General features: G+C 47.3%; 1 protein-coding gene across 1 annotated transcript in view; it reads left to right on the top strand.

Annotated features, from left to right (window-relative positions):
• The window catches only part of WNT10A (Wnt family member 10A), a 46,172-nt gene that overhangs the window by 25,906 nt on the left and 3,235 nt on the right, over positions 1 to 17,031 (top strand). The window contains exon 3 of the mRNA XM_073647386.1: positions 7,775 to 8,148. Within this exon, the coding sequence (XP_073503487.1) occupies positions 7,775 to 8,148 (374 nt within the window). The remainder of the gene's footprint in view (positions 1 to 7,774; positions 8,149 to 17,031) is intronic.

The following is a 17,031-nucleotide window of genomic DNA, read 5'->3' as shown; positions in this document are numbered from 1 at the left end:
AAGTTTTACCCCTTTTCCAACTCCATAAAAGTTGTTAAGTTGTTCTACAAATATAATTTAGCGCCTGGTTCACGGGCAGACGACGACTTGTGATATAAACCTGCAGCGGCGATGACTTCGTATTGTTACATTCCGGTGAAAACATGTGAAATGAACAGAAGCCCCCCCAGACCCTGAACTCCCACCATGTAATTTACTGACATCCCACAGAAGATCAGCCCGCTCCCTTCCTGAAATACTTTGTGCCGCTTCTTCTAGCACAGCAGCGGCACTCACCTCTCTGACTACTGAAAGCTAATTGTCTGCACGGAGTCTTAACCCCCTATTAAATCCTAAGCAGGAAAGAAGTAGAATGCAGGGGTAAATCATCCCCCCACCCCATATTGAGTCTCCCCCAACATCCCACATAACCGACGGTTTAGTTTCATGTACTTTATAATACACTGACTTCAATTTAACCAATTTTAATAAGCAGAACTGCAGTGTAAAGCATGGGAGCTGAGGCACAGATTACCATAGACTCCAACAGACAATGGAACGAGACTGGAGTCACTGATCACAGTGCAATAATCATCCAAAGTCACTGTGAAAGTGGTGAAATATGTACCAACAGTATTAGTGTTTTGGTATTGGGGTCTCACAGTTATGCCACTGCTCCACCCTTTTTTCAGCCAATGAAAAGTCCTGATTTTCTGTTATTGCAGCGGAAAATCTGGGACAATCCCAGCAAATTCGGTGCAGTTGACAAGTACGTCATTATATCATGAGATGTAAATATCCCTTTAAATTTCTCATCTGACATCCGTAATTCGCCTCACATGGGATTACTGGAGATGGAGCGCAGATATCTGCTGCTGAGGGGGTCAGCGGAGGAGAGGCACAGAGGTGTGAACAGAGACACCATTCGGCTTTATCCGTGTGCTCACACTTAGCGGCAGATAGATGTCGGGGAGTCCTCGGTAATGGCTCTCTGCTCCTCTGGGGATGACGGGTTCTGTACAAAATGTGCCGGGGAGGTCATCAGCCCAAATCAGAAGTGACAAGGTCTCGTCAATATTTAATCCGGTTTTCCCACTTCTCACCATCAGCCCAGCGGTGCGTGTGGCCGCTGCTGAATAATTTGTGGCTCAGATATTTATACACACAGAAGAACGTAAATCCTTCATGCTCCGTGTATGAGATCGCCTTGTGAGTGCAGACGTAGAAGCCGGCTGTCCGGCCCCTCGCGATGGTCGCCTGGTCGTTACATACCACTCGAAGGGATGCGTCCATCAGTAGAGTAGCGTCAGTACTGCTGGCCCCTGAAACAGAAATACTGCCCCCTGAAAGAAGTATAAGTGCCTTCTTGGTGCCCCCTTTAAAAGTAATGATGGCACCTGTATGCCATCCCCCAGAAAATAAATAAATAAATCTTATACTCAGTCAATCTGGTTTCTATTGGTCCCCACTGTACATAGAGTTGGCCGGCACAGGTGACGTCATTGCCGGGGCACACGTGGGCATAGGACTACAGCAGCCTACCACCTACGGGATGGAGGCTTATGGCTTCCTGCTCTACCATATTGACTTGACGGGTCAGGATCCATCCTCTGGGACCCCCAATGACCCTGAGAATGAAGGACAGGGCTCTTCTGAAAGGAGCGGACGTTGATACGCTACCCCCAGATGTCACCTGCCCTCAGACACGAATGTGCACAAATTCCACAATCTTCTTATTTTCTTTACACTCGCTACACGCCGGGATCTTTTTTTTTTTGCAGGAGACAGAAGGTGTTTGGATGAATTGCGACAAGTTGGGATATGTGGTTGGTTTTCAGCCGAGGCAGGTTCACCCTCAGTTTAGGTGGAGTTTGGATGGCGGAGAAGGAGGTGGGGGTTATGTGATGGTTGGATAGGGGAGACATGTCCGGGCCGGTTCTGTGGAGGAGCACGAGGAAGGACTGCCTTGGCTCTCGCTCCAATCACTTCTCGCAGGAAGGTTGGTAAACAGAAGAGTCGATAAAGAGGATTAATGTAAAGAATGTATCATAAGGAGCCGCCAAACCTGAGGAGAAAAAAAACACATCCTGAGACGAGAGGAGCGACCACCAGAGACTATCACGCTCCGGTGTCATTATAGGAGCATAAACGCACATACAACATGGAGGAACGCTGGAGACGATCTGCTCCAACATGAACGCCTCCTGATAAAATCTCGGACCCGGCCTGCAGCTGCAGATCTGAGGGCTGCTGACAGCTGTTAATATAATGTCACGGGAAGGAATTCACATGTAAACTTATTAACACCTCGGGCTCATTCACTAATTAAACCGTTTACAGAAATCTGGCCCCGTTATTAGCACCCGGCCTGTAATAACCATCATCTCGGGGCTGATGCAGATCTCCTGAAGCCAGGAAGATGGAAGAAAGAGTGGCGCAGATTCATCAATAAGCTGGAGCGGGCGGAAATGGTGCAAACTGTGCAAAATGTGTGAGAATGGTGCACGTGGCTTAATGCATTGGATGTAACTCAGTGGACATGATGTCTGCTCCCTGAGCATGGGGTGGGCACCACGTCATTCTGGTGGGGCATTTCAGAGCCCCATTTTCAGGATTAAGGGGATCTCAGTAATCCATATAGAGGCTATCCAGTGCTTTCCAGTTATGTGAGCGTTAATGATAACCTGCCGAGGCGCGTACATGACAGGTAGGGATCATGCATGTGTGTTGGCAAGTGTGCGGCATCATAACATCATGTGTACCGCTCACTTCTGACGTGGAAGTTAGCATCTCTATGTAACACGGGTACTTTAGATGCAGTGACACAGAAACACAGAGCAGCCAATACAGGGTTAATAAACAGGAGAGGTTTATGATAACAAGGTCACGCAGGGAGTAACAGGAGAAAATATGGGGAAAAACAAGGGAAGTAGAGGTAAAAGTCTATATCCGACAGTTCACGGTTTAACTAGATATAGCAGAGTCGAACCGGTTGTAATTGACAGTTTTTACACTTAGCTGACTCTTATCCTCCACAAGGCAGTTGCCAGCTGATGCCGGTGTTGCTTTCTTCAGGCTTCCCCGGCCAAACAATGCTCCATCTTCTGGCGGCAGCGGGCGGTCTCCAGTTTTACCCGCTGAGCCCCTAGTCCATAACACGGCACCTCACGTGGCCGGCTCCACGGAACCTGCGTCTCTTCTCCCTCTAGTCGGCTTGACTCCTCCGGTCCACTGCTCTCTGATCTTGCTCCAAGTACTGGAGCCAGGAGCCTGGACCCTCTCACACTGCTCTCCTGAGCGGGACTCTCCTGCGGCTTTCCCGCGCAAAAGTCCTCGTCTCCCCCTCTGTCTAGCCACGCCACCAATTTCCCAGTCACCTGACCTCCCAGCTCTCACTCTGGACACCTGTGCTCGCAGTCTGTCTTCCCCCTGCAACGAGAGGTATGGCCCCGGCAGTTCCGGATCCCTTGTTCTGGAAGTACTTACACCCCGGTCTTCCCCCTTACACCTGGCAGGGGCGTACATAGAAATCATGGGGCCCCATAGCAGAAGCTCTAATTGGGCCCCACCCCTTCACCCCCCAAAAAATAAAAAAATATTTGTCTGTGTCACAGAAGAGCAGATCTCACAACTTTCCAGCCTTTACATAGTAATTTTCCTCCTGCTGAAGTCCTAGATTCCTCTTTCATTGCCCCCATAAAGTATGATGCCAATAAAAGTGCCCCCCAAACACAGTATGATAACCCCATGGTGCATTCCTCCACATTAGCCTCCACATGCGCAGTAAAATGACCCTACTGTGCCCTACCTCAACTCCCAAGGCAGAGTATGGTGACCCCAACACAGTATGATCCCCCAACTGTGACCCCCACAGAGCCCTCTATTCAGTATAATGGGCCTACATACAGTATAATGACCCACACTAGCCCTCCAAACAGTATGATTGACTCCACACAAACCTTCACACCGTATAATTGCTTTCATACAGTATAAAACTTCCCCACATAGCCCTCAAAATGTTATAATAGCCCCACATAGCCTTCCATATAGTATAATACGCCCCCCATAATCCTCCATATAGTATAATACGCCACCCATAATCCTCCATATAGTATAATGCGCCCCCCATAATCCTTCATATAGTATAATGAACTTCCCATGGTCCTCCATAGAATATAATGCACTCCCCATAGTCCTCCATACAGTATATTACATAACACCCCAAAGGGTAAAATGCAGCTCCCATATAGTATAATGCAGCCCATAGTCCTGCAGCATTATGGGCACGACGTACTCACTGATTTTAAAATACTGTATATTTTAACTAATACCCGAGTATAAGCCGAGGACCCTAATTTTACCACAAAAAACTGGGAAAACGTATTGACTCGAGTATAAGCCTAGGGTGGGAAATGCAGCAGCTACTGGTAAATTTCCCCATCCTGGTATGTATGGCACCCCTCATCCCCCAATCCTGGTACGTATGGCACCCCGCATCCCCCAATCCTGGTACATATGGCCCCCTCATCCCCGAATCCTGGTATATATGGCTCCTTCATCCCCCAATCCTGGTATGTGTGGCCCCCCTCATCCCCCAATCCTAGTATGCATGGCCTCATCATCCCCCAATCCTGGTGTGTGTGGTCCCCTCATCCCCCAATCCTGATATGTATGGCACTCCTCATCCCCCAATCCTGGTATGCATGGCACCCCTCATCCCCCAATCCTGGTATGCATGGCACCCCTCATCCCCTAATCCTGGCATGCATGGCACTCCTCATCCCCCAATCCTGGTATGCATGGCACCCCTCATCCCCCAATCCTGGTATGCATGGCACCCCTCATCCCCTAATCCTGGCATGCATGGCACCCATCATCCCCCAATCCTGGCATGCATGGCACCCATCATCCCCCAATCCTGGTATGTGTGGCCTCCTCATCCCCCAATCCTGGAATGTGTGGCCTCCTCATCCTCCAATCCTGGTATGTATGGCACCACTCATCCCCCAATCCTGGTATGCATGTCCCCCTCATCCCCCAATCCTGGTATGCGTGGCCCCGTCATCCCCAAATCCTGGTATGCATGGCCTCATCATCCTCCAATCCTGGTGTGTGTGGCCCCCTCATCCCCCAATCCTGATATGTATGGCACTCCTCATCCCCCAATCCTGGTATGCATGGCACCCCTCATCCCCCAATCCTGGTATGCATGGCACCCCTCATCCCCCAATCCTGGTATGCATGGCACACCTCATCCCCTAATCCTGGCATGCATGGCACCCATCATCCCCCAATCCTGGCATGCATGGCACCCATCATCCCCCAATCCTGGTATGTGTGGCCTCCACATCCCCCAATCCTGGAATGTGTGGCCTCCTCATCCTCCAATCCTGGTATGTATGGCACCACTCATCCCCCAATCCTGGTATGCATGTCCCCCTCATCCCCCAATCCTGGTATGCGTGGCCCCCTCATCCCCAAATCCTGGTATGCATGGCCTCATCATCCTCCAATCCTGGTGTGTGTGGCCCCCTCATCCCCCAATCCTGATATGTATGGCACTCCTCATCCCCCAATCCTGGTATGCATGGCACCCCTCATCCCCCAATCCTGGTATGCATGGCACCCCTCATCCCCCAATCCTGGTATGCATGGCACCCCTCATCCCCTAATCCTGGCATGCATGGCACCCATCATCCCCCAATCCTGGCATGCATGGCACCCATCATCCCCCAATCCTGGTATGCGTGGCCTCCACATCCCCCAATCCTGGTATGCGTGGCCTCCACATCCCCCAATCCTGGTATGCGTGGCCTCCACATCGCCCAATCCTGGTATGCGTAGCCTCCACATCCCCCAATCCTGGTATGCGTGGCCTCCTCATCCCCCAATCCTGGTATGTGTGGCCTCCTCATCCTCCAATCCTGGTATGTATGGCACCACTCATCCCCCAATCCTGGTATGCATGTCCCCCTTATCCCCCAATCCTGGTATGCATGGCCCCCTCATCCCCCAATCCTGGTATGTGTGGCCCCCTTATCCCCCAATCCTGGTATGCATGGCCCAATCACTAAAACAAATAAACACTTTTACTCCCCTTCCTTCCTCTTCCTTCCTCACCTGTCTGCCAGCAGCTCATGTCAGCATCTGAGCAGCGAGCGCTCTCAGAGGCTGATGTGAGCTACCGGCATATTCACACCTCTCCACGCTGGGACTATGTGTGTGGAGAAGAATGGATATTCATTCTCTTTAGTAGCGGGCACTGTCAGCAGGAGCCGCGGCTCAGCGCTTTTCTGTGCCCGCTACTAAAGAGAATGAATATCCATTCTTCTCCACGCCCATGGGAGTGGAGCAGAGGGAATATTCATATCCCTTTAGCAGCAGGCACACGTGGTAGCTCCACCAGCCGGCTACTGTGTGTGCCCGCTCCTCCACCGCCACGACCTCCCCTCCCCCCCGTAAATACAATATTCACCTATCCTCCTCGTTCCCCCGCTGCTTCGAGGCCCCCCAGCTCACGGGCCCCATAGCAGTGGCGTGGCCTGCCGACTGTCTGGATAATATATTTAAATGTTGGGAATAACCCTTTAAATAAGAAAATGCCACCAGAGGTGTCCATATAGTTTAGGGTGCATCCAGAGAATGCTAATGATATTTTCCGCGGCCAGGTTGGATATTGTGGACTGACCACTGATGTATAAATGCAGCAACTAAAGGGGTGCTCTGCAGACAATAGCAGACATCTGGAGCTGTGGCGGAGACTTAAAATTGTACTGGAGGAGTGAGTAAAGCACAGTTTGTTTTATTTAAACAAACAAGGTACAGGTTTTTTGTTTAAGCCCGAAAACCCCTTTAAGGCTTCCATACACAACCTTAAGGGGGCATTCACACTCCTCTAATTTCAGCAGGACCAGACAACCAATTAATGTATATTGCAGGGTCGAAATTCATGCAGCAAATGTGAAAATGAACTGGGCATTTATAATTTCTATATTCCCAGTCCTATATTCTCAGAAGATCTAAGACTCCTCTGGTAGCGGCTTATACCACTGTCCCCAGGGATAACACGTGCACATTCAATAAGCCGAGAATGCACGTATATTGGGTACGGAAAGTATTCAGACCCCTTTAAATTTTTCACTCTTTGTTTCATTGCAGCCATTTGGTAAATTCTAAAAAGTTCATTATTTTTCTCATTAAAGTACACTCTGCACCCCATCTTCACTGAAAAAAAACAGAAATGTAGAAATTTTTGCAAATTTATTAAAAAAGAAAAACTGAAATATAGTGGGGCCGTGGCCTAAAGGGATTGTCCCATCTTGGACTTCAATGGCATCTACCATAAATGTCGGACAGATGAGGGTCCTCCATCTGGGACCGGTGTCTACGTTAAGAACGGCCCCCCATTAACCCCTTCTGGAATGGAGAGGTAGCCAGCGCTCTTTGTGTTACTTTGTATAAAAGATTAAAAATTTGCAATTTTCAGAACTTCCTGTAGAAATGAATGAAGATCGGCATATGTGTGGTCAGTGATAGCGCTGCACAACGGGGGTCGCACTGAGGCCCCCCGGTAGTGAGGTGCCTTCAGTGTACAAGCGGACTAACCCTTTAATGACATGTGGCTTCTGAGAGCAGCTCTTAGATGTGGCTGTTTCAATTCCTCACCATTTTCAATCTCTCTGCTTGCTGTCAGTGAGTCGGAATATTCCTATTTATTTCCACAGCCTGTCTGTACACATTTGATACTTCGCAGAGCTTTGCATCCAGTTCACATGTGTCCCTCTTTCTTCTCCAGGCTTCAGAGAAAGCGCCTATGCTTACGCCATTGCTGCCGCCGGAGTGGTGCATGCCGTCTCCAATGCTTGCTCCATGGGTAAACTGAAATCGTGCGGCTGCGATGAAAAGAGGAGAGGAGACGAGGAAGCCTTCAGAGCTAAACTCCACAGACTTCAGATGGAAGCCATGAACCGTGGGAAGGGCATGGTACATGGGGTCATGGAGAACATGCCGGCGGAGGCACCCGGGCCCCAGGACTCCTGGGAGTGGGGAGGATGCAGTCCGGATGTGGAGTACGGAGAACGCTTCTCCAGGGACTTCTTGGATTCTCGGGAGCTGTACAGGGACATTCATGCTCGTATGAGGCTGCACAACAACAGGGTGGGCCGGCAGGTGAGTAACCCCATTACCATCACTGCTTACAGCGACATATCAGGTACCTGGGGGGTGGGAGGTAGACCTTCCCTGGATCATACACGTCTAATCACATTCTTAAAGTAAACCTCGTAGATCCAGGTAATTTTAGATTGCAGTCATTCTCATAATATAGCAGTATAACAAGAACTGAGCTGCTGTTTAGAGAAGTTTTAACATTCTGACTGCCCACTGCCACCACTAGGGGGAGCTCACAGCATTCAGCTTTATTGTGAAGTTCAATAATATGCAGTGAGCTCCCCCTAGTGGCGGCTGCAGAAAGCCCAAATCATCAATATAAAGAGGAGCTCTGACCCCTGTAAAGAAACGTTATGAAATTACTCTGCACAAAAGCGGGTAGAGCTAACAGAATTGTATTACTGTCATGTCCTGTGGTCGGATCATGTTAGTGGTTGTAGTATTCTAGGGATAGTGTATAATAGAATTGTATTATCATCATGTTCAGTGGTTGGTTGATGCTGGGAGTTGTAGTGCTCTATGTACAGAGTATAATAGAACTGTATTATGATCATGTTCAGCGGTCAGTGATGCTGAGAGTTGTAGTGCTCTACATATAGAGTATACTAGGATTGTATTGGAATCATATCGTGTGATGCTGGGAGTTGTAGTGCTCTATGTTCAGAGTATAATAGAACTGTATTATGATCATGTTCAGTGGTTGGGTGATGCTGGGAGTTGTAGTGCTCTATGTACAGAGTATAATAGAACTGTATTATGATCATGTTCAGTAGTTGGGTGATGCTGGGAGTTGTAGTGCTCTATGTACGGAGCATAATAGAACTGTATTATGATCATGTTCAGCAGTCAGTGATGCTGAGAGTTGTAGTGCGCTGCGTATAGAGTATACTAGGATTGTATTGGAATCATATTGGGTGATGCTGGGAGTTGTAGTGCTCTTTGTACAAAGTATAATAGAACTGCATTATGATCATGTTCAGCGGTTGGGTGATGCTGGGAGTTGTAGTGCTCTATGTACGGAGTATAATATAACTGTATTATGATCATGTTCAGCAGTCAGTGATGCTGAGAGTTGTAGTGCTGTACGTATAGAGTAGATTAGAATTGTATATGGGGTGATGCTGGGAGTTGTAGTGCTCTGGGATCCTGGAGCCGCAGTTTGTTGTGTCTGTGGCTGTGGGATCTATGAGATCCAGACCCTTCTGAGGCTGAGCCGCTCCGCACATTATCCCCTCCTCTCATCTTCCTAGCGGTCCTGGGCTCTGGCACTGGGTGCGGAGTATTCGCCTCTGATCTTTGCTCCTCTCTTGTTCTCTTTGCTGTGTTTGATGTTAATGATCATCTTCTGTAATGACACAAATCACCTGTACAAGCTCCTGGTAAAAAATCACAGCTGTGATCGACCCAGCATTGCCGCCGCACAATGGGGCCATGCCGAGAAGCCGGAGGGAACATAAAAGCATCCCAAAGGTTCTCACACAGGTGCATAGTGGTGCGACCAGCCGCAAAGTCATAGGGGCCACAATCAGTACAAAACCCCACAGCATGGAGGCCTGTGAGAAGTGTGAGGAGGAGGGTGACAGCAAGGCGATGACATCATGCCATCAATATAATGATGTCATCAAGTGTCACAGCGAGCTGCCCATGCCGGAGACTGCTCCATTCATACAATGAGGACCCGGAGCTGTAGGCTGAGTTCCCACATGGCATCAGCAGGGCAAGAACCCAAAGGCAAAACTTATCCACCATTCCCAGATTGTGTTTTTCACCTGGAATTGCCTCGATCCACTGGCAGGTTCATACAGGACATGAAACTTTAACAACTAATGTATTTTTATTGTTCCAAAGCATCTGAAGTAAAAATGTATACAACTTAAAAAAAACAAACATAGGATTAAAAATGTCCTACCGTTTTGTGTATACAGCACCTATGCAGATCTATGTGCGTCAGTGGTTCCAGATTATAAAACACCCTGTATAGTCTGATCCTCCTAATATACATTCCCAATACCCACAGTTTCAAGCGAACCCTAAAAACACATTTCTTTAGACTGGCGTATCACCTAAACACACTCTGTCCATCCCAGCTTTCCCCCATATTAAAATCTTCTTCAACTTCGGGTTCAAACCAACCATGCACATAAAAGCCTCTGTCAGGACTGCACACATACTGGCTGGCGACCAGTCCATGTATTATTATTTATCCTATTCAGTATATCAAGGCTGCATTATACAATATATGTACTTTTTACCTTTTGTGTCTCCCCCACTTCCTCATAGACTGTAAGCTCGCGAGCAGCCGGACCCTCACTCCGTTCGATATGAGATATGCTTATTCTGTATTGTCTGTATAAGTCCCCCCTAAAATTTGTAAAGTGCTGCGGTATATGTTGGCGCTATAAAAATAAACTATTATTATTATTTATTATTATTATTATTATGTTGGCCCGAGTAAAATCTGTATGCTGAGGATTTTCAATGGTTTGCAGCAGAATTCACTGTGGATTTCACCCCTCTACATTGAAAGAAACTAAATTTGCAGAGAAAATCCACACCAGAAATCCGCACCACGTGCCGTTATTTAGTCTGAAAATACAGTCATCTGGACATGGCCTTATAAGTAGGAGGGCAGAAAATATGGCTGCAGGATCAGACTACGCAGGGATCAGTTGTAGTCTGTAACCATGGAGACACATTGGTCTGCACAGAACTTCAGGCATAAAACGATGGGTTATTAAGAGACTAGTTGCTCTTTTTGCCACTTTTATATCTCAGATGCACTGGAAGAATTGACAACTAAGTTGGACACAACCTGTAAGTAGCAATTCTTGGAAATCCAATAGAGAGAACGTTATAGGTCACAATCACTAAGACACGAGACAGTGTAATGCTGGAACAGACGTGAGATTAGTGGCTCACAGACCACTGGGGTAAGAGAAAGATTACTGACCCTCAACAAAACCCGTCAGACTCAGAAGACCCACCATTAGAGATGAGCGAACCCGAACGGTGAAGTTTAGTGTCCGGTGCTGAACTCCAAACACAGACTTTTCCCGAGAAGCCTGTTTTAGTGTTTGGATGCTGACGAGAGCGAGAGAAAGCAAGAACGAGAAAGAAAGAGAGCGAGAGAAAGAGAGCGAGAGCGCGAGAGCGCGAGAGAAAGAGAGAGAGAGAAAGAGAAAGAAAGAGAGCGAGAGAAAGAGAGCGAGAGAAAGAGAGCGAGAGAAAGAGAGCGAGAGAAAGAGAGAAAGAGAGAGAGAGAAAGAGAAAGAAAGAGAGCGAGAGAAAGAGAGCGAGAGAAAGAGAGCGAGAGAAAGAGAGCGAGAGAAAGAGAGCGAGAGAAAGAGAAGGAAAGAGAGCGAGAGAAAGAGAGCGAGAGAAAGAGAGCGAGAGAAAGAGAGCGAGAGAAAGAGAGCGAGAGAAAGAGAAAGAAAGAGAGCGAGAGAAAGAGAAAGAAAGAGAGCGAGAGAAAGAGAGCGAGAGAAAGAGAGCGAGAGAAAGAGAGAAAGCGAGAACGAGAAAGAAAGAGAGCGAGAACGAGAAAGAAAGAGAGCGAGAGAGAGAGCGCGAGAGAAGAAGCGAGGGAGAGCGAGAGCGCGAGAGAGCGAGAGCGCGAGAAAGAGAGCGCGAGAAAGAGAGCGCGAGAAAGAGAGCGCGAGAAAGAGAGAAAGCGAGAACGAGAAAGAAAGAGAGCGAGAGAAAGAGAGAGAGCGCGAGAAAGAGAGAGAGCGAGAGAAAGAGAGAGAGCGCGAGAGAAAGAGAGAGAGCGCGAGAGAAAGAGAGCGCGAGAAAGAGAGCGCGAGAAAGAGAGTTTGGGTCCCCATTGACTTCTATGGGCTTCGAGCTCGGGTAGAGTTCTGGTACCCGAACCAAACTTTGGACTAAAGTTTGCTCAAATCTGAACATCCACGGATCTGCTCATCCCTATCCACTATCCTTTACCCATGCTGAGAACCCTTCACAATGCAATGGGCAGCAGGAATGTATAGGAATATCCGTGGCCCTGTATCAAAGGTTCACATCGGCCCCCCATGCCCCATAGACACTCAGCTCTTATTACAAAAGCCATCGGGATCCCTTGATTGCTTCACAGGAGTCCAATGGCTGTGACAAACCTAGATTACAAACATGGCATCTAAAGTGGCTAGCGACCATGGCATGTAAGGGGTTAAACTGCAGCAATCAGAGCTCGCTCCAGTTGCAGCAGGTACCGGAGGGTGTCAGCAGCCGGCACCCACTGGTTATGGAGCGGTCATGGTTCGTGAGTCTGCTCCATACAAATCTTCCAGACGTTTGCCTTACATATGTGGTGGATGTCGGGAGATGTGGGGACCCCAGGCAGAGAGAGGGGCCGCTCAGCACCAGGTACTGCAGTGATTTCTGTGATTGCTGAAATACCCGACACAGCCCACAGACCAGAGAGGCGCGGTTTCTGGAGGTAAATAAAAACAGTCCCTTCTGGATAAAAATTGAGACATTTTTGGCAAATATTCCCAGAACTGTTCATATTTCTAACCGAATCAGAGCTTGAGGTGTTCACGGAGCTAATTAGAGCGTGCTACTAATGCAGCATGTCAGCAGGAAAGATTGACTCCTTTAATTGTTCCATTGCATCCGAAATTACAAATAAAGTAGTTTTGCAAATAGACTTCATTAAAACTTTCCTACCATCGGTGTACACAGCTCCTGTGCAGACCTACAGTACAAACCAAAAGTTTGGACACACCTTCTCATTTAAAGATTTTTCTGTATTTTCCTGACTATGAAAATTGTACATTCACACTGAAGGCATCAAAACTATGAATTAACACATGTGGAATTATATACTTAACAAAAAAGTGTGAAACAACTGAAAATATGTCTTATATTCTAGGTTCTTCACAGTAGCCACCTTTTGCTTTGATGACTGCTTTGCACACTCTTGGCACTCTCTTGATGAGCTTCAAGAGGTAGTCACCGGAAATGGTCTTCCAACAATCTTGAAGGAGTTCCCAGAGATGCTTAACACTTGTTGGCCCTTTTGCCTTCACTGTGCGGTCCAGCTCACCCCAAACCATCTCGATTGGGTTCAGGTCTGGTGACTGTGGAGGCCAGGTCATCTGGCGTAGCCCCCCATCACTCTCCTTCTTGGTCAAATAGCCCTTACACAGCCTGGAGGTGTGTTTGGGGTCATTGTCCTGTTGAAAAATAAATGATGGTCCAACTAAACCCAAACCGGATGGAATAGCATGCTGCTGCAAGATGCTGTGGTAGCCATGCTGGTTCAGTATGCCTTCAATTTTGAATAAATCCCCAACAGTGTCACGAGCAAAGCCCCCCCACACCATCACACCTCCTCCTCCATGCTTCACGGTGGGAACCAGGCATGTAGAGTCCATCCGTTCACCTTTTCTGCGTCGCACAAAGACACGGTGGTTGGAACCAAAGATCTCAAATTTGGACTCATCAGACCAAACCACAAATTTCCACTGGTCTAATGTCCATTTCTTGTGTTCTTTAGCCCAAACAAGTCTCTTCTGCTTGTTGCCTGTCCTTAGCAGTGGTTTCCTAGCAGCTATTTTACCATGAAGGCCTGCTGCACAAAGTCTCCTCTTAACAGTTGTTGTAGAGATGTGTCTGCTGCTAGAACTCTGTGTGGCATTGACCTGGTCTCTAATCTGAGCTGCTGTTAACCTGCGATTTCTGAGGCTGGTGACTCGGATAAACTTATCCTCAGAAGCAGAGGTGACTCTTGGTCTTCCTTTCCTGGGGCGGTCCTCATGTGAGCCAGTTTCTTTGTAGCGCTTGATGGTTTTTGCAACTGCACTTGGGGACACATTCAAAATTTGCCCAATTTTTCGCACTGACTGACCTTCATTTCTTAAAGTAATGATGGCCACTCGTTTTTCTTTACTTAGCTGCTTTTTTCTTGCCATAATACAAATTCTAACAGTCTATTTAGTAGGACTATCAGCTGTGTATCCACCAGACTTCTGCACAACACAACTGATGGTCCCAACCCCATTTATAATGCAAGAAATCCCACTTATTAAACCTGACAGGGCACAAGTGAAGTGAAAACCATTTCCGGTGACTACCTCTTGAAGCTCATCAAGAGAATGCCAAGAGTGTGCAAAGCAGTCATCAAAGCAAAAGGTGGCTACTTTGAAGAACCTAGAATATAAGACATATTTTCAGTTGTTTCACACTTTTTTGTTAAGTATATAATTCCACATGTGTTAATTCATAGTTTTGATGCCTTCAGTGTGAATGCACAATTTTCATAGTCATGAAAATACAGAAAAATCTTTAAATGTGAAGGTGTGTCCAAACTTTTGGTCTGTACTGTATGTGTCTCCATGGTGGCAGTCTGATCCTACAGTCACATTAACTTTCATCTGCCTCATACTTATTGCTAATTTACCAAATGTATGTAAGACGTAGAGGACAGATAGAAGGGGCATCAGACTACACAGGGTGTGTTTGTGGTCTGTTACCATGGATGCACATAGACCTGCACAGGAGCTGTAACAGTAGGAGAAACAAATATAATGAGTTGCTACGATGGCCATCGCCGTTAAGTATAGGCAAAGCTATGATCAGTAAAATATCCCCATCACGTACGGATGAGACGGCGCGGCCAAAAGAGCTTCCTGAGTTTCCAAAATGGCCCAAAGTTCCAAACAGCTGAGCGACGTGCGAAGCTCTCTGACCTCGTAATCGGCTACACAAAATGACAACTGTGACCACTGCGATGTAAACATGGCGAAAAATGAGCGCAGGACGGATCCACAGCGAGTGGGAGTCTGTGCGGAGAGAGATCACCACCAAGGAAGCACAGATAGAACCGGAGTGTGAGGACAGGGTGATCCCCGAAGGATCGGTAGATTGAGGATAAAGTTATATAATGTAAGCTGTCCAAACACATGGGACAAAGGCCGATATGGGCTATTTTTCATCATTGTGTCTAGCCATCTTTTATTTATGGGATAACCCCTTTAACTATTAAAGTGACAGCTGCCCTCCAAAAAGATAACAGTTCATTGTGTTCTTTTAAACTACAGCTGGCACTAAATAGTTAAAATCAATCAGTAGCACTTCTATAGGAACATCCGTATATAGAGTAGATAACATAGGACCCACCATTCACAATAGGTGATATCACAACTCACCTCCCCCTCCTGTACAATGACTGATAACACCTCTATATACAGTAGATAGCACAGGATCCACCATTCACAATAGGTGATGTCACAACTCACCTCCTCCTCCTCCTGTACAATGACTGATAACACCTCTATATACAGTAGATGACACAGGATCCACCATTCACAATAGGTGATATCACAACTCACCTCCTCCTCCTGTACAATGACTGATAACACCTCTATATACAGTAGATAACACAGGATCCACCATTCATAATAGGTGATGTCACAACTCACCTCCTCCTCCTCCTGTACAATGACTGATAACATAGGATCCACCATTCACAATAGGTGATGTCACAGCTCACCTCCTCCTCCTGTACAATGACTGATAACACCTCTATATACAGTAGATAACACAGAATCCACCATTCATAATAGGTGATATCACAACTCACCTCCTCCTCCTCCTGTACAATGACTGATAACATAGGATCCACCATTCACAATAGGTGATGTCACAGCTCACCTCCTCCTCCTGTACAATGACTGATAACACCTCTATATACAGTAGATAACACAGGATCCACCATTCACAATAGGTGATGTCACAACTCACCTCCTCCTCCTCCTGTACAATGACTGATAACATAGGATCCACCATTCACAATAGGTGATGTCACAACTCACCTCCTCCTCCTGTACAATGACTGATAACACAGGATCCACCATTCACAATAGGTGATGGCACAGCTCACCTCCTCCCCTCCTGTACAATGACCTCGGCACAGGTTACACAGCATGCTCACAACACACCCTTGTATACGTTTTCTCCTGCTTTCTTTGGCCCATGTAGCTGCTGTAAAGCAAATCTCTAAACGTTGTTATCAGACGTTCGGGAAAGATGGCCGGCAGTAAAATCATGTACAGAAAATAGAATAAAAAGTCTTCAACCAGAGAACGACTGAGTCTCAGTATAGTATAAGATAAGATGTAGGTGACAGATCCCCTGTGAGAATAGAGCGATGTGGCGGGCACCGTTCCAGGCGCTGTATCCATTGTCATATTACACGTACGTTTAATAACTGTCAGGGGCACAAGACGCTTGTCGTGCCCCAGAGCGAGCGACTTGCAGCATAACTCCAGAGTGACCCTTAACCCCTCTGCTGCCTGCCCTACCTGTGACCTCCGCCGTCACCTGCGGGGCGCGTACCACTTTTCAGAAAACAACTTGTCAGGAGAGCTTTAAGCTTTCATACCAATTTGCTCCAGGCTTGTTTCCATAAATCTTTAAGCCTTCCTTTTATTCACAAAGTCTCATATTGACAGTCGTAGCAAAAAAAATATATATATTGTTAACCCCTGAAAAGCTGCAACAGGATCCGGCTTCAAGGGGGTTTCTAGTTTTCAGTGACTGAAGCCCCTGGTCATTGAATAATAAAACTCCTCAACTTTCTAATCAAATCTGTTTCAACTCATCACTTTCAAGATCTCCGCTTTTCTATCACCATCAAATTAGCTGAAATTCGGATTTTAATGATATGCAAATTAGTCTGGTACTGGTGGGAGCTCTCGGTGCACTTGCAGTCTTCCGCCCCTCTCGGCTTCTTCCCGCCTCGGCGGTCTCCACTTCTTGATTGACAGCAGAGACAGAGACGCTGCAGCAGAAAGTCACGTCTGCTCTCCAGTGTCAATCAAGAAGCGGGGCAGAGTCAGCGGGGAGGAGCAAAGAGGAGCCGAGGACTGCAAGTGCACT

This window comes from Phyllobates terribilis, unplaced genomic scaffold (assembly GCF_046119375.1).
Source record: "Phyllobates terribilis strain yellow unplaced genomic scaffold, ASM4611937v1 Scaffold_9__5_contigs__length_417890890, whole genome shotgun sequence".
Lineage (NCBI taxonomy): Eukaryota > Metazoa > Chordata > Amphibia > Anura > Dendrobatidae > Phyllobates > Phyllobates terribilis.
Note: the sequence above shows the minus strand (reverse complement) of the source record. Positions and strands in the feature narration are given on the sequence as shown.